The following is a 21,848-nucleotide window of genomic DNA, read 5'->3' on the forward strand; positions in this document are numbered from 1 at the left end:
AACAGTTTAGACACTTTCCTAATGTTCTTCTTTTTTCTCTTCATATTTTTGTACTCAAATTGCTAGACCATATCTGACATTGATAGGAGCTTAATCAATAGTCGTCATTATTATACCAAAAAAACAAGCATCACCATTAGAAAGAACTAACAAATTTTCATAACACTGGAAAAATTTAGTACTATCAACAGTATTCCAATATAGTTTATTAGCAATCAATATGTGTTCAGTCTGTGATGTCTGACTAGCCCAATTCAAACTTTGTAAACATATGATTGTGTAATCTACAGTATTATAACCATTATCTTTGAAGTGTGACCCTTAAATTTCAAGTGCCATTCGCGCCGACTAGCATTTCACCGACCGTGAATTCAATAACTGAAATTGAAAAGCAACAATAAATTCTCATTCTGAGGGAGATTTTAATTTTTCTTCTAATATTCTAAAGTCTTTATTATTGTTATCATTTTTATTAAAAAATAATATTATTCTAAAATTATTAATTCAGTTTCATATTTTGTATCAAGCAAGGAATGTATTGTTTATTTTTAATTTCAGTTCAATGATTGACTATTGTTGAAACTAGTCAGCGAACGACACTTCAAAGTTTGAGGGTTGCACTTCAACGATAATGGTTGCAACATACTGTTCAATAAAGCTAATAACAACCAACATTTAAAATCATTGGAGCACCAACAAGCCCCCACTTAATATCTGCTCGATATTTATATTATATAGCTGAAAAAAGATAATTATGAGAAAAGCATCAAAAATATTCTTTTCATGTCTTAACTTTCAAATTGGAGGGTGTTGTCCAGTCCCTCTTTTCCTAGTCTCCATTACCTAAGTTGTGCACAACAAAGGAAAAACAGTCTCAGCAGTTTGAAGGAACAAGTTAAAAGTTAAAAATTGAGTAAAGAAGGGTTGTTGACAGTCTATTGTTATGTCCAAGGACTTAATTGTTTGGTGGTATTTTTTAGGAAATTCTTAGTAGCGGCCCTACATGTGACCCAGGTGTAATAGGATTTGAGAGGTATTTTTTAGCCAGGGAAGCATTGGGTGGTGTAGTGCATGATAAAAGCACTCACTACTTTCTAATGCAACTCAGCTTCAGATCTCATAGGATTGGTTCTTCCACACCTAAAACAACAGCCAAAACTTAATACATCTTTTAAATTTACATTATATTTTATGACTCCAGTATCAAGAAAACCTTGGCAAATGAAGCACGATAATTCCATCCCTTTACTTTATAGCATTCTTTGGCTATTCTCTTCAGTTTGAATGAAGTCTTGCATGTGGTTTTGTATATGTTATACACTAAATAACCAAAAGAGTATATATCACTGTAAATTGACTGCTTATGGCTTCCATTAACAATTTCTGGGGCAATGTGCTTGTGCCGCTGTAGATATATATTTTGTTCTTCAGTTTTAAGGTGCTTTGCACTTCCTTGTTCTCGTTTACAACTCTTTCCAAAATCAATCAAAACTGGCAAAAATTGACAGTTGTTTTCATACAAAACGACATTGTCAGTTTTAATGTCATTATGTATATAACCACAGTTGTGAACATGATCAACTGCTTTAGCAAGACGATATAAAAGAGTATGCCACTGTTCCTCACTTAACATCAATTTGTCATCACATTTGCATAGTGACAGCAATGAGATGGATTGACCTTGAATACCATAAAACTGCATGACAATTTTAAATGGCTTCTCATCAACACTGACACCAAGAGGTGTAGGAATGCTTTCATGACTTTTCAAGTTGAGCACTACTTTGGCTTCATGTAATATGGCTTTAAGTGCAGCCTCTTTGGAGATATGCTCTGATTCTTCTGTTTTCAAGCATTTAACTGCTACACAGCTGCCTTTGTACTGACACAGTTTCACTGTTCCAAAAACACCAGAGCCAATGATACTATTAGTATTCGATTCAAAATTAAGAAGTTCATTCTTTATGTAGAAAGAATCTGGGAGATGAGATGTGGTAATAAAATCTTGTTTTTCAAGAGCTTTGTCCTTTGCCTTTCGCTCAGCTTTCCATTCTTCGTAGTAATTATTAGCAACATGTTCTGCAAATTTCCTTTTTTTGATTTCTCTTTCGTGATATCTTCGATTCTGTCTTCCAATTCTTGTTTTGATTTACTAGTATCCTTTATTCGAACTCCACAGTATATACTTTTTCGTCCTTTTCCTTTTCGTTTTCGTACTGATCGCTTGAAAACGTTACTTACTGTAAATCCTTGTTCATTGTAGCTGACATTACCAAACGAAGAAACTAGCTCGTCACGAACCAAGTCAGTAAAAACACAATCTTTGTGGTGGATATCAGTGCATTTAAACTCTTCAATCTTCAAAGATAACCTGAAGATAATCATGAACAAAAATATAAAAGGGGATTATACATATGAACAGCATATTTTTCGAAAATATTCCATTGAAGTGCAAAGAATAACCTATATATTATAAGTTACATAATCTTTTATACCATGGTATGGCATGCATGTTAGCTTACATGTTTTAATAATATTTTCTGATATCCATTTTAAATATAGATCAACTTACCGTTCAGTTATTAATTCAGAACGTCTCAAACCTTACGTGTCATTAGAGGAATTCATTTATTTTCGTAAAAAGACACTCCGCGTGCTAGTTGTAGTCGACTCGGGATCGGACAATATAAAAACGATCGCAAAGGACCATGGGCAGTGGACAAACGTACCCGGACCAGGATGCTTTGCCGGCTTAGAAGCTTAAAACCTCTTGGCAGAAAGATTCAGTAAGATTTTTAACGAAAACATATCCACCAGTACGTGCTTGTGGTCCCTAAAATGTCTTGTGATATTCCTATTATATAACTTCACCTTCAGTGAATAATTGTTTTAAAATATATAATTATGCACACAAGATCGTAAAAACGTCTTTGGGTGGTTTTTTGGGTGGTGGTGGGGGGGGGGGGGGGGGGATACTAGATCAATTATGCTTTTCATTACTATTTACATCAAATATCATAATATTCTCTTCCTTTTCTTTTAAAAAATAAGTGCGAATTTGGAGCGAAGTTATGTATAGCTGTGTGGCAAAGGTTACGAAACATAATGGATACATATGCAAAGACATCAATTTGCATCAGTTTTACATTAAATTCACAGCGACATCAAATATCATATTCAAGCCATTTTTTCAAAGAGCGCGAATTTAAAGCAAAGTTGTGTGAAACTGTGAAAAACATGATACTAGCAAAGGCTATGAAACATGACGAAAATATGATGCAAAGATATATATTTGCATCAGTTTTTCCTTAAATTCACATTCACATCAAACATCATTTTTGAGTCACTTTTTCGATGAGCGCGAATTTGAGGCAAAGTTATGTGAAACTGTGAAAAACATAATCTTGGCAAAAGCTATGAAACATGATGCAAAGATATATATTTGCATCAGTTTTAAATTAAATTCACATCGACATCAAATATCATATTTAAGCCACTTTTTCAAAGAGCGCGAATTTAGAGCAAAGTTGTGTGAAACTGTGAAAAACATGATATTAGCAAAGGCTATGAAACATGACGAAAAATGATGCAAAGATATATATTTGCATCAGTTTTTCCTTAAATTCACATCAAACATCATTTTTGAGTCACTTTTTCGATGAGCGCGAATTTGAAGCAAATATAGACCGCGAAATTCACTTCATATTTGCACCTATGGTGAATCCATTATTTCATGCAGTGTAGATTACCTGAAGTTTATTTGATGTTTTAAACGCGTTATCGTGAAAAGAATCTCTAAACAGACTTTTTTTAAACCTTTGATACCTCTTCAAATATGATGGAAACTCCTTTCGACGCTCGCTTTGTCAATCCTGAAGAGTTAGAACCATAAGTTATAATGTATGAAGATGAAGCCGAACTAGAAGAAGAAGCAATGCTTGGGAAGAGGTTTTCATAAAAATTCCTTACGTTCATTTCATTATTTGTATTTGCTACATACTGTCCATGATATAAAGATCTTTTGAGATCTAAAAATTTGAAGTTTCAATTTAATCTAATAGTGATTGATGTTATGAAAACAACCGATTGCCTTTTGAATTCTGCGTTGTGATATAAAGATTTGTGACAATATACTTAGATCTATGTGCCGAATAATTTAGAATGTGAGCTCGTAATTCTCCTAGCTGATTTACTACAGTTATTATTTGCTTCAAAATGTTTATTATGCATTGAATAGGTATAAACATACGATTATCTAATATCATCTTTGTAATAGAACATGTCAAAGGTTTCTTATTTATTACTCGCGCGACAGCGGCGTCTGTCACTCGGCTCGTAGATTTTTCTTATATTGTGTCGGATGTCTCGCGGACCCAAATTGTGGGGTTGCTCTTTGCCCTTGTATGTAAATATACCTTGAAAAATTGTTATCCTTAAAATGATTCGAATAAATCCCGAATATCTCAGTCACTTCGCGCGATGGAACCGCTAGAATCTCGTCCATGCGTCCTACTTTGTTTTGATTCTTGGCGTGCCGAGATGTATTGAAATTTTCGAATTATGATCGTTAGTATTATTGAAACTGAAAAATTTCAGCGCCTAGACATTGTTTGGTCATATAGTAGTTAGGAAACCGAATAAAACATTATATATTTTCTGAATAAACCAAATAAACCGAGTTTTACGAACATGGCACATACATTACCCACCAATGTTTTGGTTTGGGTTGAGTAAATGACGTCAAAAGTACTCGTGCCAGTCTTCTTGAGTCGAATTCTGTGATTCAAAGAAATTAATGGCGGACGAAAATAAATCGTAAAATTTTGGCCCTTTCCTTTCGAATATCAGAAAGATATTCCAGTGGGTGGTTCTTAATGTATTCAAGATTATTTCAGTAAAGTTCCAGCTCGAATGAAAGAGTTTTAATAGTCCATTTCACGGTTACCTGGACGCCATCTTGGATTTGCACGAAAGCGAGGCTGACCTTGAGTCGTCTGGAAAGGTGTAGCAAGAACGTGTTCGCCAAAATTGATACTTTTAAGTATCATTTACTTAAAAGAGAATTATTATCTGAAACAAGGTTAATTATGCCGATCACCTTTAGGGGAAAACAACTTCTTTCGCTAGAAGATATCCAAGCTCTAAAGGTCAACGAATTGAAAGAGATTCTGCGGTCATATTCAGAGTCATGCTCTGGCGTTAAGGCAGATTTAATTTTGAGAGTTTACGGCAGGGCTGGGCGGGGAAGGCAGAGGTAAATGCAATCATATAGGAGGACTTATTTTTGCGATAGAGGACTTCTCCCGAAAAGACCTACAAAAGCACGAAGAGCCATTGTCCTGTACTTCCCGTCTTTCAACGTGGGTGGTACCGAGGAATCAAAGTGTTGCTGCAAAGCCAGCTGATCAAGTTCTGATCCGAAAAATCCAGTTTGGAAAGAAAAACATTCGTACTACCACAAAAGTTATTCGTCATGACCCCCGAGCAATGCATCAAAGACAGATAAACCAAGAAAGTTTTAATGCTCTTTGTTATGATTTACAAAACTGCCTTCAATCAAGTTCTTTTTTCTTATTTCATGATATCACTTCTTTGTGTCCTTCCAGTGACAGTACTGTACCACCTGAGAGAGAGGATTTCTTAAATTTACCCTTTGGTGATAGCTATGATATCTCAAGCAATGCATTTAAAGAGATGATTGACATACATGTGTCAAATATGACTTTAAATGATAAAGAAATTGAAGAAATAGAAGCTAATACTAGAGGTCAGTCTCAAAATGAAAATTGGAAAAAGAAAAGAAAAGAGTTTTTAACTTCATCAAACTTTGGATCAGCAGCTAAAACACAAGTTGAGCCATCAAAGAAACTTAAAAGCATGAGCTATTCTGATATAAAAACTGAGTCCATGCAATATGGTTTGGAAAATGAAGCTAAAGTAGTATCCACTTACCTTAAAGTAAAAAGTGAACAGGGTCTTGGTCTTGAATCTAAAGAAGCAGGACTTATGATATCAAAAGAAAAGCCATACCTTGGATCAAGCATTGATAGACTGATCATCAACAAAGACACTAGGGAAATATGGGGACTTGAAGTTAAATGTCCAGTGAGTAAGATGGGTAAAACTTTGGATGAAGTCACAAAAGACAAGACATTTTGCTTGCAAAATCATGAAGGTAACGTTCAGTTGAAAAGGAAACATAATTATTATCATCAGGTACAAGGACAAATGTTTGTTCTCAAGCTAGAATATGTTGACTTTGTTATGTACTTTGGAGAGAACATTCCTCTTTATATTGAAAGGATTTATAAAGAAAAGGAATGGGAAGCACACACACTTCCAAAAATAGAATATTTTTACAAGCAAGCATACCTCCCAGAACTACTTACCAGGCGAGTTCAAAGAAACAGCATCCTGTATCAACATGGGGGATGGGAACCCTATAGCACTAAATAATAGAAAAGAGAGATTTTCCTTTGCTTTCAAAAGTAAAAATGACTATTTGGCTTCAGTTAATCAAGACCAAAAACCAATGGGTTTCAGACGTGCTAATAGTTAGCCCATTCTTTCATAATAAAAGGAAAACCACTCTAGCTGTGCCCTAAAACAAGCACAATTATAGTAAACATATAAATGTTTTTGTACATTGTACATACATCTCATAGCTTCTTTTTTCTGCAACAGAACACTCAAACAAGTGTTATCTTAATACTTATATACATGTACATTACATTAATGTTAAATGTTAATAAAGAGTTACTTTTCAGGTATTAATATCAGCTCTTTCTTAAGTTAGCTGGGGGAAGAAGGGGTGGCCAAAAATTTGTCAGTCTGGCACAAACACTGAAGATGTGGTTGATCCATGGTGCCATAGTGTTAGGTAATGTTCCATCCAAAATATGAAATGACTTGATCCTTTGAATAACCCTCTCAACATGAATGCGAACAGATGCAATACGCATTGTTTGTTCTGTCTCACTTGCCGCCATCTGACTTCTACTCCCAAGAAATGGTGGCATGTTTACTTTTACTCCCAAGGGGACAATGTCATCTATCTCAAAGCCACGATCCACCATGAGGTTGTCTCCTGCCTCTACTAAATTAAGAATACCACATTCTTTGGTGATTTGTTTATCGCTAGCTTTACCACCCCAAGCCTCACTTACAAAGGTCACCTGTCCATTTGGGGATACTCCTACCAACAGTTTCCAGGTATTATGATGTTTGTACTGGGACCAAGTTTGGGACTGCGCAATCATTGCTGATGGTTTTTCTATAAAAACTTCTGTACAGTCTAACACTACTCTGGTGGTGGGATATTTGTTAAACTCTGCAGGCATATTTCTTCTCACAAGGTCTTGAGAAGGGAAAGGAAACAAAAGTTTCAGTTCATGACTTAAAAAGACAATCCAAGTATTACATATGCTTGAAGCTAATGACTGACTAACTCCGAATCTATCAGCAAGATCAGATAAAAACAATCCAACTCTTAATCTGACAAGTACCATGAATAGTTCATTCAAACCATCAAGTTTTCTGGTAGGACCAGGTTTCTTTTTTACATTATTTTCATGATATCTTGTAGACAGCTTTAAATTTTTTTCACCTTTCCAATACTGCAAATTCTGTACTTTAGGCTCAAGATATCTGTAGAAGGCTACTAGTGCATTATGATTTTCAAATCCTGTGTAAAACGAGATGGCGTTATCATCATCTTTATATTTTTCGAGAGAAAAATATTTGCTCTTGTGATACTGACATTCATCGTTTAATGACTGTACTTGTTTCTGAAGTCTATCTACTTGCATCCTCAGCTCTTTTATAAGTTCATCCTGAGAGTTTTCTTGGTAGCTCTAAAGGTAAATTGGAACACTAGTTATTAATCTCCAAAGCTCACAAAGTAAAGTGTGTAAAATTTATTGAGATGTAAGTTACATTGCCATAACACATTTACCTCCATATTATCGATGTTTTCCACTGGAACTTCAACATCCTCTTCGATATTACAACTAGTTACAATATCTTCAGTTCTTTTGTCCAGTGTCTCGACTTCTCTTGATTTAGGAAGTGCTCTTTTGTTGGTATCTTTAGGTTTACTCCATTGATGACCAAGCGATGGTTCCGCGTCTGCATGATGTAGATTTCAAAAGCAATAATAAATCTTTTGCTTGATCCGGTTTGCTTATATCACCAAGAAAAAACGCAAGTTTAGTTCTAAGCTTACCTTTTTTTAGTTTCTTGATCCCAGTTAATGTTTTATAAATATCATTTTCCGAAAAATGACTACTGCAAACCACTGTTGACCTCATGATATAGAAACCATCATGGCCGTGCCGTCTCTTCATAAGATTACACCATCGATTTTGCTTTGATTTGTCACTCGGGAAAGAGCAAAAAATTCAAGTCTGGATTCTTATAAAAAGCGTTCGTACAGCCATAGGCAGCACATTGCGGACCTACGCTTTTTCTCTCGTTTTTCAAACGTTTTGAGCTCATTTTTACTTGAACAGTTACCGGAACTACAGTATAAACTTTTCAAGCCTTTCCAGACTACTCAAGGTCAGCCTCGCTTTCGTGCAAATCCAAGATGGCGTCCAGGTAACCGTGAAATGGACTATTTTGGAGCGATTTTCGTCCAAGTGGCCCTTTAAATTAGAGGTAGAGCTTCTCGTATACTCAACCTTCGTTTGTAAAGTTTTGGATCGATTACCTTGCCATCCAGGGTTTAGCTCGATATTACCAGATAGCAACAACAATCTCCTAGCTGCAAACGTATTAAGATAGTACAGAACTTGGGATTTTGATAGTTTTCGCTTCATAGAATGGACAAACCATGTCGCTCTAGAAGGCACAAAAACCATTGTTTCGGCTCCATTGGACAATAGTAGATAAGTACAGATCTTTGTCTTTCAAATTTCATCAAGTCGTATATGGTGAAGTCATCGAATATGGGCGACCAGCGATGCAAACAAAACGTCCCTGAATAAGTGAAGTTTCTATACTTTTCCAATATTTGAGACGATGTCGTCTGTCTCCAGGACATTAAATGTCTATGGGAGACCGCTGGATGCGCTGGACCACCTCCAAAATGACAGAAAGCGAGAAATGCAAGAGCGCTCAAAAGAGCGTGACTTCTTCCCATGACAGCTTGCTCTATCTTGCTCTTGCTCATCTTAAAGATGGCATACAACTTAAAAACATGGGACATCCCTACCACTTTTGTATGGTTTTTCTGTTTTTGACTTTATTCGACTGAATTTCCTCTACGAAATGTCCAAATATAGAAATCACATTGTATTAAACTGTGAAGGTTTTCTTGACAACAAGAAAATTGGTCCCCCCCCTCCCCCATTCCCCACTTATTTGATATTTACAATTCATGCGTTAACTGCAGTAATGACAAATTCACTATGTTACATCAGTGACAAAACCCACCTTGTGTCACCCATACAATATCTTGGTCAAAAGCAGTGTTGACTGTGGGTGTTATATACGGAACATTAAATGTAGCCTCTGTGATTGCAACGAAAGTTTAGTCCTCATTAAGAGGGCATATTTGTACCCATTTAGGCTCATTCGAGTTACGACAATTTTCAGACAAAATGAATTTCCTCTCTTCAAGCACTGAAGAATATGCATGTGGCTGATGAATGGCTGGTTACTGCAAATCTGTTTGGCTGGCTGATGGGTGCTTGTGGGCTTGTCATTTGCTCTGTTATTATTATTCTCATGACATGTCCTCAACATATGCATGTAGGATATATACAAAAATGCAATAAGTTACCATTTTACAAAGCCTTTTGCAATTGTTAATTTTATGAATATGTGACGCTGTTCAGAACGGTACTGTTTTTTACTAAGTATTGCGCCTTCCTTCCCAGGGAAAATAAGGGAAACACAGAAGTAATATTCTAATGACAGCATTTATTATGAAAACGAACCTTAACGATAAACGATAAACTTAAAGCGCTAAACTAGAAACGTATTATACTAACTTATTGTACTAACTTATTATACTTGATTCCGAGTTCTGGTTCGATGCTCAATGTTCAATGTTCAATAACTCGGGGAGGAAAGCATAACTTTTTCTTTGTAAAACTGGCTTAACAACCCAGCGCTTGTACATCTTAGAAAGCCCTTGCAACAGCGAGGTTCTCTACTCATTGGGCCTTTTTGAACAACTGCTTGAATTCTGTGTTGAAATTGTTGTCAGTGGCAGCAAGTTGATTACGAGCAACCATTCCCCTTAAGAGAAGTGCTCTCTTTTTGAGCAACACTGGAGTATCATCGAATGGTACACTTCCCGGCCTCCTGTGTGGCAAAAGTCAGTCAATCTTGCCAAGCATTAAGTAGCTTTGGTTGAAAGACAACTTCTTCTTAGGCCACATGAGCTGGTGACCATGGCTTGATCCAACATGTGATAGGCACAATTGTGATGGGTTAGGCGAGGATGGGCACACTTTTTGGAAATCTCTGCATCGTTACAGGAATGCTTTTTCACGCAATGGTGAAGAACAGATTTCCACTTTTCTCTCAAAAGTTGCACATCCCCATTGCACGTAGCAGCACACCACCAAAGATGGACGAAAATGAAATGGAATGAGTGCCAGTTCTTAGTATTTTAATTTTGCTAATTGTAGTGGGAACTTTTTTTCGAAAATAAAACAGTATCTCGATGAGAAAAATCCAAATTGAACAGCTCTGGTCTTCATCGTGCTTAGTTTAAAACCATCCATAACAATAAGTCAGGCCTCATGTCTCCATCTGACAATATTGCGTTATTGGTCACAGGAAACGCAGTTCTTGAGTTTGAAACTTAACTAAGGCGGTAGCCAAGTAAGATAATTATTTTCATGTACTAGTGCACGAGCATTCTGGCACTAAACCAGCAACTAATTTGATGTAAGGTGCCTATCGTCTTTCTGGAAGCTTTTCAACATCGAGATCGAAATTGCTACAAATCAACCGCAGCATAGCAATATTTAAATTGTTGATCCTATTTTTGCGTACATTTCACAACTATCATGAGTATAATATGTCATTGGGTGAATAAGCTGGCATTCTTGTACAACAACGGAACGTTTGTCGTAGTAGGAGACCTGGTCCTCAACCGCGTCGTCATCGTCAAATACGACTGAATTTGTTGAGATGTAAGGATTTCGTTGATGGTGAATTTTCCAAGACCAAATTCATTCTTGGCATGTCTTATATCTTGATAAACTTGCTAAGGATCTGCTTTGTGGCCTGTTTCCTTACCAATTTTGAATTTTTCGTCGAGGTACTTTTTTTTGGGCTCCCTGAATCAAGAACATTTCTTTGTTGTCTTTAACGCCCATCCCATAGTCATGTTCCTCTGCATCTTGTTTGGGTACTGCTGGGCCAGCAATCGAGGATTGTGTTCCTGATCCCTCTTGAAGCTTTTCCGCATAAAGTATTTTTGCTTCGTCTAAAAGATTAAATCTTCCTTTGTAATTGTATCACGAGTGTCAAAAAAAATTTCCATTGGAAAGGGGAATTTCGGAAAGACACGGTTTCAAGACCCTTTCAACTGAAACATATAAGTAAAAAATCATTTTAATCTATGAAATTAATATAAGCATTTTGGTCGTCATCCTTCTTTGCTAAACCAAATAGAACGTCAAATGTCTAGAATGTCTTAAGTTGAGATCTGTGATGCGAATAAAAATAGATCAGCTACCTTAACCCTCTCCCTCCCTACTTTAAAAGTGGCAACTTTCTTCAAACATCAAAATGTGAGTACCAGTATGATATTCAATGTGATGCCTATACTTCTATTGTGTTAATGATTGCAAGCCATTTATCGTAACTAATTTCCAATGACCTTCATGCACTGGGAAATCAGGAGTAAATAACTATTACTAATGCTTCTTAATAATTGTACTGGAAGTATAATTCTTCATATCTATAAGTAGAACACATCGTTCATTGTTTGATGCATTGTGCCATAAAAAATCAAACCGTTGTAAATATACTGTAATAAGTAAGACTCTTGTCTTACTGTTACATGATATTTTATTCCATAACAATATTACTAACAATATTAACAATATTACTTTTTCTTTTAAGGAAAAGCTCTTTCCAGCAATTCATCTGTTTTGGAAATCATACCAAGAAAATGTTTTGGAGAAATTGAAATCACTTGCTACCCCTCTTGTGATTGCTGGTGACGCTCGCCATGACAGCATGGGCCACAGTGCCAAATATGGAGCTTACACCGTGTTTTCTTGTACTATTCCTCTGATCATCGCCTTTTCACTTGTTCAGGTAGGTAGCATTAGCAAATCAGCAATATACAGTGTTTTAATGCCCTTGATTTTTAGCACTTAATGGCCTGTGGCTGACAAACTTGTGCCCCTCATTCCATTACTGAATTGGAATTTAGAGGTTGATTTTTGCCCTTCCAAGTCATAAAATTTAGACAAAGCTTTCTCTTGTTGCCAATATACTGGCAATAATCATGTTTTATTTTTGAAACATCACTTTACCACTTTGTTTTTATAGAGAAATGTTGCTGGTAGCAGCACGGCTATGGAGTTCCTAGGCTTCAAGAACTGCATGGGCTATCTCCTTGGTAGTGGTCTTGCTATTGGCACAATAATAACAGACCGGCATGTGTCTATCAGAAAGTACATGAGGGAACAGCTATCACACATCACACACTATTTTGACCTTTGGCATTTAAAGAAAAGTAAGCTCATTTTTATTCATTGGTTCAATATAACAACAAGGCATAGGAAAAACAGTCTCATTAATTACCATCACTTTTAATATTGCAGAAATCCACAAAGTTCTAACAAAAATAAGTAAAGAAAGTGGGTGTTCTGGTTTGGTTGAGATATAACAGATTGCCCTAGAAATCAGAAAAATGCTAACTAGTAAAGTTTTTAAATCATTCAATAAAGTTAGTCAAAGTTGAGACCAACAATGATTATGGGTAGATTCAATACATCTCATATGTTTCAAGTGCTCGATAACTATCTATTAATGACTTACTGTATTGAAATAAACTTGTATATATTGAAACCAATTTTTTAACACTAACCTTATACAGTACTATACAGTTCTTACGAATTAGTGTCAAATAGAAATGATAAAAATGAAAGAAAGATACTTGCACTGATTTTTTGCTACAACATCTATTTCACATATTAGTGTTTCTGTCCTAGTATACTTTTACAAATATTGTCTCAATGATAGAGATGATTATAATTGACATGTAATATTTATTCATCATTCTCCTCAACTTCAAATCCAATGTATTCATTGTCATTAAATTTTATGGAGAAAAATGGAATTTTTCAAACACTCCCGAAAACGCCGTTCGCGACAGTAAATTTTGACTCAACTTTCGCGGCTGCTGGACACAAAATAAGCAACACTGGGAATTAAAACAACTCATATTCTTGAAGAACAATCTATTGAGTACGATATGCGTGACTTTGGGATCAATTGTACAATTTTAAGATAACAAAATAATTTTATTCGCTAGACGTGTGTTTAGAGTATCAAAAAGTAGGTCTTACAAAAATATTCATTCTGAATGTGCTTAACCTCTCAGTCGCGTGAAACTTCGCTGGTTGATTATTCAGATGTTGGTCTTTCTAGTGATGTAGAGAAATCTTTGGGCAAATGATTGTGTGTCACGCAGTATGTCTTCAAACTTTGGTCAAATTACTCATTTCTGACCTCTGGCCGCTTTCTATAACAGACAAGATACTAGTGTTTATAAGTAAAATATAAACTCAAAAACAAGCCTAAAACACTTTTAAAGCCTTAAATAATGTAGCTGTTTAAGAATTCTTACCTGGCAAACTCTGAAACCTGGATTTTTATGAATGTTTTTAGACACAACATCGATCTGGTTTCTTTCATTACCGACTCGAACTTGTCAACGGCCGAGTGCCACAGGGAGCCCAACCTTTCTTGTTGTCGCGCATGATAAACTATAGTTTTGCTATGCGCGGAAACTCCAGCCTCGGCTAGAGACTATTATTCGTGGTCACTGAATGGAACTGTAAAATGGACTGTCTGTAACCATCGAGCAAGGCGTAAGCCTTGACAATGATGTTATCTTCAAAAAGCGTAACATTGTGGTTTGGAGAGCATACGGCGTTGGAAAAGGAAAAAAGATACCCAACACGAAATTTGAAACAACGAAGAAATCGTCAGCTCTAGCCTTACCCACCCTTAGGAAGATGGAGTATTCTGATGACCAGGTTCCAGATTTCTGCGTTATCATACCTAGACAAAGTAGGAAATACAAACCAAAGACCACTACAGATTCCAGCAAGGAAAACAGCGATACCGATGATGACACGCTGTTCACCTGTTCCGAAGAAGGATGCGTAAAAACTTTCCAAAGATTTTCATGTTCTGCATCTACTCCAATAGAATCGTGGGTGCCTCTGTCACATACATTTGTTCGGTACTAATTATGAACCTTAGAGGCCGGTGATCATTTATGATGACACGCCGAGCAGAAAAATTGCATGTAGTGTATACGGTTCAACTTCTTTAAAATCAATTTAGAACTGTTACCATTAGTAAGGTTCTACTGCAGGTTTTCCCCCTCTTTATTAGTCATTCATATTATAGATTATCATGTAATTCAGTAAGTGTTACTGGAATAGTTGTGAAATTTTTTATTGTGTGTGTTTGCATCATCATTAAAACAAATTAAAACGATTTTTTAATCAATCTGGGTTTCCTGAGTTTTGCACCACAACAAGAAAGGTTGGGCTCCCTGTGGCACTCGGCCGTTGACAAGTTCGAGTCGGTAATGAAAGAAACCAGATCGATGTTGTGTCTAAAAACATTCATAAAAATCCAGGTTTCAGAGTTTGCCAGGTAAGGATTCTTAAACAGCTACATTATTTAAGGCTATAAAAGTGTTTTAGGCTTGTTTTTGAGTTTATATTTTACTTATAAACACTAGTATCTTGTCTGTTATAGAAAGCGGCCAGAGGTCAGAAATGAGTAATTTGACCAAAGTTTGAAGACATACTGCGTGACACACAATCATTTGCCCAAAGATTTCTCTACATCACTAGAAAGACCAACATCTGAATAATCAACCAGCGAAGTTTCACGCGACTGAGAGGTTAAGCACATTCAGAATGAATATTTTTGTAAGACCTACTTTTTGATACTCTAAACACACGTCTAGCGAATAAAATTATTTTGTTATCTTAAAATTGTACAATTGATCCCAAAGTCACGCATATCGTACTCAATAGATTGTTCTTCAAGAATATGAGTTGTTTTAATTCCCAGTGTTGCTTATTTTGTGTCCAGCAGCCGCGAAAGTTGAGTCAAAATTTACTGTCGCGAACGGCGTTTTCGGGAGTGTTTGAAAAATTCCATTTTTCTCCATAATAAAACGTTATTTGATCAAACCAACTATACAGCGATTCTTAGGATACATTACCCTAACTAACTTCAAAGTATGAGCGAAATCGATTTTTCGAAGTTTGCCACGTTTTGCTCGATGGTTACAGACAGTCACTCTTAAACATCATTATTGCTTTATGCTCCTTTCTTCTTCTTTGTAAGCTTTTCCAGCCTAAAGAAGTTAAAATATCACTAGCTCTGACATCGTAGCTGCTTTTTGTTATTATTCTTGCAGCTCTATTTTGCATTTTTTGCAATCTTTCAGCAGACGTTACTGGTAAATTATCCCATACCACGTCACAATAGTCAGACCAAGGTAAAACGAGAGCCTCATATATGGTAATAGCTGTCTCCAAGGGGATGTAATCGCGGACTCGTCTTATGCCACTCAATCCAGAAGATATTTTTTTACAAATGTAATCAATATGAGCAGCCCAAGACACCCGTTCGTCAATCACAACACCCAGAGTTTTTGCTGTAGAGACTCTAGTAATTGGTTTGCTATTTAAATATATGTGTGGTTCGGAGGTAATTTTTTTCAATTTATCGTCAGAAGCAATAAACATATGCTCTGTTTTAGCTGAATTTAAGCTAAGTTTGTTAGCTTTCAACCAGTTATGAATATTGGAAATATCAGCGTTCACCTCGTCAAATAGAGTCTTTTGTGATGTGCCACAAGTGGTGAGACTTGTGTCATCAGCATACATTCTAGCATTTGAAAATTTGACACTATTTGGCAGATCGTTTATGTAAATAATAATGGCCCAAGGATTGAGCCTTGAGGGATGCCGCAATCGAGTGTTCTAGAGCTAGATAAGGTATGGTTTATGTAGCATCTCTGACTACGATCTGTGAGGTAAGATTTGAACCACTTTATCGACTTTTCTGCAATCCCATAATAGTATAATTTTTGGAGAAGTATAGAGTGATTTACTGTGTCAAAAGCTTTTTTAAAATCTAGGAAAGTGACACAGTTCAATTTACGTTCATCCATATTGGTAAGCCACTCCGTTGTGGCTTCTAGGAGTGCAGTAGTAGTCGAATGAAGCGGTCTAAATCCCGACTGCTTTTGAGAAAGTAAATTATTTGAGTTTAGATACTCATATAACTGGTTAAAAACCATTCTCTCGAAAATCTTAGCAATAGTAGGTAAGACCGAAATGGGACGGTAATTATTCAAATCATCTTTGTCATTAGCTATATGAATTGGCGTAAAGAGGGAAAGAGAGAAAGAAAGGAAAGTAGAGAGAGAATGAGAGAAAGAGAGGAGAAAGAAAGAGAAGAAGAAAGAAGGTAAGAAGAGAGAGTGAGTGAGTGAGTGAGTGATACTTTATTTATACTCGAAAAAAAATTCTATCAATATAAAAATTGCTTTACAAGAATGTCGAGTTAAATAAGAATACAATTTAGACAGCTAAAAAAGTTTATGAAGAGAAAAGTTTAAGAGAAAGAACGAAAGAGAGAAAGAAACGAAGAAACAAAGAAAAATAATTTGAAAACAAAACAAAAAAAAACAAAGAAAAAAGGCTTTCTTTCTCTATTTTCTCTCTCTCTCTCTCAGATAGAAAAAACTTTTTATTGCTGGTCGTGAACTTCTGAGCTTTAAATAAACGAGCAGAGGTGTGTTATCAGGATTTAAAAACACGAGGCGTAGCCGAGTGTTTTTAGACCTGATAAAACACGATCTGCGAGCTTATTGAACTGCTTCATAAACGCGTGAACAATTAACGAACTTTGAACGGCTTAGAAATCACAGCTTAGAAAGATCAACATATTTTTGGCTGGAACTTATTGCGTTAGCATCAATTTTGTCAACACTCTTCCTACTTGAAAAAACTGAAAATGCCTCCAAAGCGGGTGTTTCGGAAATCAAAAACTGCTTCAGAAGAACAATCCTTTTTACAGAAATCTGTACCTAGGTCGACACGTTACGTAACGAAATGGTCATTCAAAATTTTTGTCTCTTGGCAAACAGCAAGGTCAAATGAAAATCCCGTTTTGGAAGAGATTGGATTCATAGCCGACGTCGAGAAAATCCAAAGTCTCGAAACTAATATTGTAAACATGACGGCGGATTCATTGAATTTCTGGCTAACAAAATTTGTACAAGAAATTTGCAAAGAGGATGGACAGAGATACCCCCCGAGATCTTTGTACAGCATCATATGTGGTCTCCAACGTCATTTGGACGAGGGTAATGGAGCTGAAGCGGTACGATTGTTAAATATAGAGGACAGAAGGTAAAACATTTTTACACTTGGTTTCACTACATATTGGTACATGTGCACTATTCATGATCAGTTATCATGACATGTAAAAATGTTCGTTTCCTTGATTTTAACTCTAGACTGAGTATATTTCGACGCGCACTCGATGCAGAAATGATGAGACAGTCTTCGGAGGATGGAGCTATGAAGAATCAGTATCCAAAACATACCACGGTGGTCTAAAAGACCTAAAATATAAAGCACGTGTTGTAAAGCATGTTTGCTGCGAAGATAATAAGAAACATTTTCTATGTCTACTTAGTTGCTATTCCAAATACCTAGAGAATATTAGAAACTTAGACAAGAACTTGGATGCATTCTATTTCAAACAATCCAGATTCGGCAGTATTTAGTTACCTAAATGTACCTTTGGGAATAAATACTTTAAATAAGATTTTACCGGAAATGTTTGCGGTGAAGCAGGTTTGCCGAAAAAAACTTCTCACAGCTTAAGGGTTACCTGTGCAACTCGACTATTCCAAGAAGCGGTTGATGAGAAATTGATTAGGGAGCGCACTGGTCATCGCTCTAGCGCATTGTTTACATATGAAAAGGCAAGTGTACAGCAGGAAGTGCATGTTAGCAAAATTTTAGGTCCTCCGAAAGATATACAGCCTGTAACAGATACGACAATTGAAGATTTAAGTTTAATATCCGATATAGTCGATTTGGAGATTTCGGATGCATTCCTAAGTAACATGACTCTTCCAAATGCAACTATTACTTCATCTAACCAAGACAAAGATGAGAGTTTAAGCTTAATGCCTGATTTTGATATTTCTGATGATTTGTTAAGCAGCATTACTTTACCAAATGAAACCGTAACTTCAAATGTATCATCTACAATAACCAACCGTGTGTTTAATAATTGTACTTTCAATTTCAAGTAATAATATCTTCGTAAATTCGTATGTTAAATTAAAGTTCTGAATGTTTATGTTTTTTAATTGTAATTCAAGGTTATATCATTGAATGAGTTATCTAGGTACCTTATAACATGTGTACAGTTCGTCTATGGGTTAGGATTGATTAGCATTATATTACAATCTATAAAAAACATACATATGAATCATATATAATTTAGTGATAAGAAAAGTAAATGTATAAGCTTCTATATTGTTTAAGTGATATTTCATAACCAAACAAAGTTTATTTAAACAATTTGCTGTTAGGAACACATACAATTGCTGTAGTTAATGGGTCTGAATCCAGGGGAACATTGGAGAATAGCTTTAGAGATGTATTCAATGAAATAAACTTGGTAAAGGAAAATGGATACATTATGGTGGATGGTTCAAAGGTAGAGGTGGATTTCTTTCTTGGTGGTGATTACAAGGTAAGTGAGCATGCAATTTTTCTTTATTGACAAAAATAAAATAGTATTAATAATATTCCTTTTTTTAGTTTTTACTGCTTGTCATGGGTCTCAGTGCTGCTAATTCAATTTATGCATGCATATGGTGCAAGGTTCACAAGAATGAGAGGTAGCTAATGCATCCACAATTGCATTTCCTTTATTTTTTAAACCAATAACAGTAAATCACATACAAACAGTCACATGAAACTTCCCTACCCTACACAAATGTCACTTTATTTTACTTTTCATAATGCTAGAGGTGATATGACCAAACCTGACAACTACTACGACAGTGGTACTATGCAGCGAACGCTAGATGAACTTAAAAAAATGGCAGAGACTGGAGACTTCTGCTGCACCTCTAAACCTCTCCTGTCGATAGCTCTAAACAAAATCATCCCAGATGAGCTCCATCTTATGCTCAGAGTGTCTGACATCCTGATTGGCAATCTGATCGAGGATGCATTACAGTGGGATGAAAAAGATCAATTTAGAAACTGAGGGAAAAACTTAGGAACCCACCTAAAGAAACTTGTAGAGACCATATGTAGTTGTGGAGTCTCCTTTTCTGTGTGGGAAAAGAACAATGCAGATGGGAGGGGTAGTGGGACCATGGACTGGACTAGTCTAATGGGAGACGACAGAAAGAAACTACTCAATGAGCTCCCCCAAAAGCTTGGTGAAGCTATTCAGCCAGACACTGCTCAGGCAGTGGCAGATTTGTGGAAGGTGTGTATTTTTTGTTAATTTGTTATTGCCAAGAAACAATGTCATTTACTTCTTTATTTTTTGTTTTGTTTTGTAGAAATTTGCTGACATGTACTTTGGCTTCATTTCATCTCTCAAACCTTACAATATTGATCAATACCGTGCTCAGGTAAATATTGTTAAATGCTGCTTACATTTATATATTACAAATGCCAGAGAAAATGATCAAATCCCATCTATACACTCAGTATTTTTTTTTTCTTTTGTACAAAATTCAGATTAAACAGTGGATAGATGATTTTACATCATTAGGACATAAAAGGGTTGGATACAAAACTGAGCGTGTTACTTGCTATATGCACATGGCGGCCTATCACATCCCTAATATGGTTAAGACGCACGACAATCTGAAGCAATTTAGTGGACAAGGTAATTTAATAATTGATATTGAGAATACAGTATCTTGTCAACAAGAATACCCTTCTGAAGTTGAATATCCTAGCTTATAAAAATATATAGGTTAAAAGGTGTTCGATAAGCAAATTCTATGAATAAGATAACTGGATTGTAGCTTAATATGGTTCTTGACTTCTCCTTACATTACCTGCACAATCCGCTTCGTATTCCTCAACTTTTTGCTTCAGCTCATCTAATCCAATCTTCATAGCTAACACTTTTAATAACTTCACATCGTTTGCTCCGATAACACCTTGTTTGTCCAATGCTTCTACAAACTTTTTTACATTATCGATTTCTTCTAGTTCGTTTTCAGTGAGTTCAGAGAGATATGTATGAAAACGATCTTTGAGCTCAGCTAGAGTGCGATTTCCATCTTTGATATAAACATCAAGTTGATGGATAGTTTCTACCTTAAGATTGTCATACAAGAAACGCTTTGTCGAGTCTTAAATTTCCATGGTTGCTAAACTTCTCGTGACATTACCTGAACAATCCGGATCAAATTTCTCAACTTTTTGCTTCAGTTCTGGTAGTTGAAGCTGCTCAGCCAATATCTTTAATAACTTCACATCCTTAGGTCCTATAACATTTCGTTCTTCCAAAGCTTCTACAAGTTTTTTTACATTTCTGACTTTACTTAGTCCTTCTTCAGGTAGCAATCCACGAAAGCAATCTTTGAGGTCAGCCAGAGTGCCTCTTTCACTTGTGATATAATCACACAGGTGATGGATAGTTTCCTGCCTAAGGCGGTTATAGAGTAAAACCACTGTCGGGTCTTGAGCTGCCATGGTTGCAGATCAGAGGCTTCACAACCACCAACTTTCAAATGTCACTCTCCATTGTGTTTAGTTTTGCAAGGTTTTTTCTTGTTGGAAGGGTGTTGTTTATATAACGAATCGTGAAGTTATAGATAGTTTTAGGTAATTTAGACTGCACAGATGACCAGATACTGTTTAGTTTTGGCAAGGAATCATTTACTTGTTTGAAGAAGAAGCCTTGTGAAACCAGATTGGGACATAGTTTATGTTCTTGATCGGCATGGAAATTTTTGATCACGTCTTTAGTTGTTTTGAAGACATCGTATTGGACATTTGTGTGCGAACTAGTGGAGGACCAGAGATCTTTGATGTCTGCATTCGGGGATGACTTGAGAGCTTTACGGAGGACGGTTTGGCATTGAGTAAATTTAACAGAGGGAGGACAGATATTTAAGCCAAATTTGTAATAATTTATAATAATAATAATAATAATAACAATAATAATAATAATAACTTTATTAATGTCTCTATTTCTTCTAGCCGGGCACGACTGCCCTCCTAATCATGAGTTTATGAAGGCTAATGAATATGTTTCTCAGAACTCGATATCCCTAAAAATCACATTCTCAGCATTATCAAGTCTTTATCACTACCATTCCACAATTCTTGGAGAATATTGTGGTAGTTTATGTAGTATCATAAAGAACGGTCAGGGGGAGATCCAGGAGGTGCCCCTAGGTGAACCCTAATATCATAATTACTTTTGAACTTTTATTATATAATGATTCTACAGAATGGGAACGTTTCACCCGATCCCGCACTGGTTCAAGTCGGGGTTCAAGTTCACTGAAGCCAGAATGTATGAGATGTACATATGTAAAGAACTTT

At 36.0% G+C, this 21,848-nt stretch overlaps 2 protein-coding genes and 1 non-coding gene across 3 annotated transcripts; 2 read left to right on the top strand and 1 right to left on the bottom strand.

Annotated features, from left to right (window-relative positions):
* Positions 1-6,776: 6,776 nt before the first annotated feature.
* On the bottom strand, positions 6,777-7,616 carry LOC116289121 (uncharacterized). The gene has a single exon (XM_031696001.2). The coding sequence runs from the start codon at positions 7,506-7,508 to the stop codon at positions 6,777-6,779; it is 732 nt and encodes a 243-aa protein (XP_031551861.2). The 5' UTR covers positions 7,509-7,616.
* Positions 7,617-9,633: 2,017 nt separating this feature from the next.
* LOC148908449 (uncharacterized) lies at positions 9,634-12,862 on the top strand. Its single transcript, XM_089035876.1, has 4 exons — positions 9,634-9,753; positions 12,088-12,285; positions 12,523-12,709; positions 12,798-12,862. Exons 1-4 carry the CDS (start codon positions 9,634-9,636, stop codon positions 12,860-12,862), a joined length of 570 nt encoding a protein of 189 aa, XP_088892002.1.
* A 4,613-nt stretch (positions 12,863-17,475) lies between these two features.
* On the top strand, positions 17,476-20,252 carry LOC116289108 (uncharacterized). The gene is made up of 7 exons (XR_016120831.1): positions 17,476-17,651; positions 18,127-18,533; positions 18,851-19,014; positions 19,083-19,162; positions 19,293-19,764; positions 19,841-19,912; positions 20,022-20,252. It is a non-coding gene; the product is annotated as an uncharacterized LOC116289108 (transcript).
* Positions 20,253-21,848: the final 1,596 nt, after the last annotated feature.

This window comes from Actinia tenebrosa, unplaced genomic scaffold, assembly GCF_029948245.1.
Source record: "Actinia tenebrosa isolate PJP-AT-01 unplaced genomic scaffold, QUT_ActTen_1.0 PGA_scaffold3__52_contigs__length_22856419, whole genome shotgun sequence".
Classification (NCBI taxonomy): Eukaryota; Metazoa; Cnidaria; class Anthozoa; order Actiniaria; family Actiniidae; genus Actinia; species Actinia tenebrosa.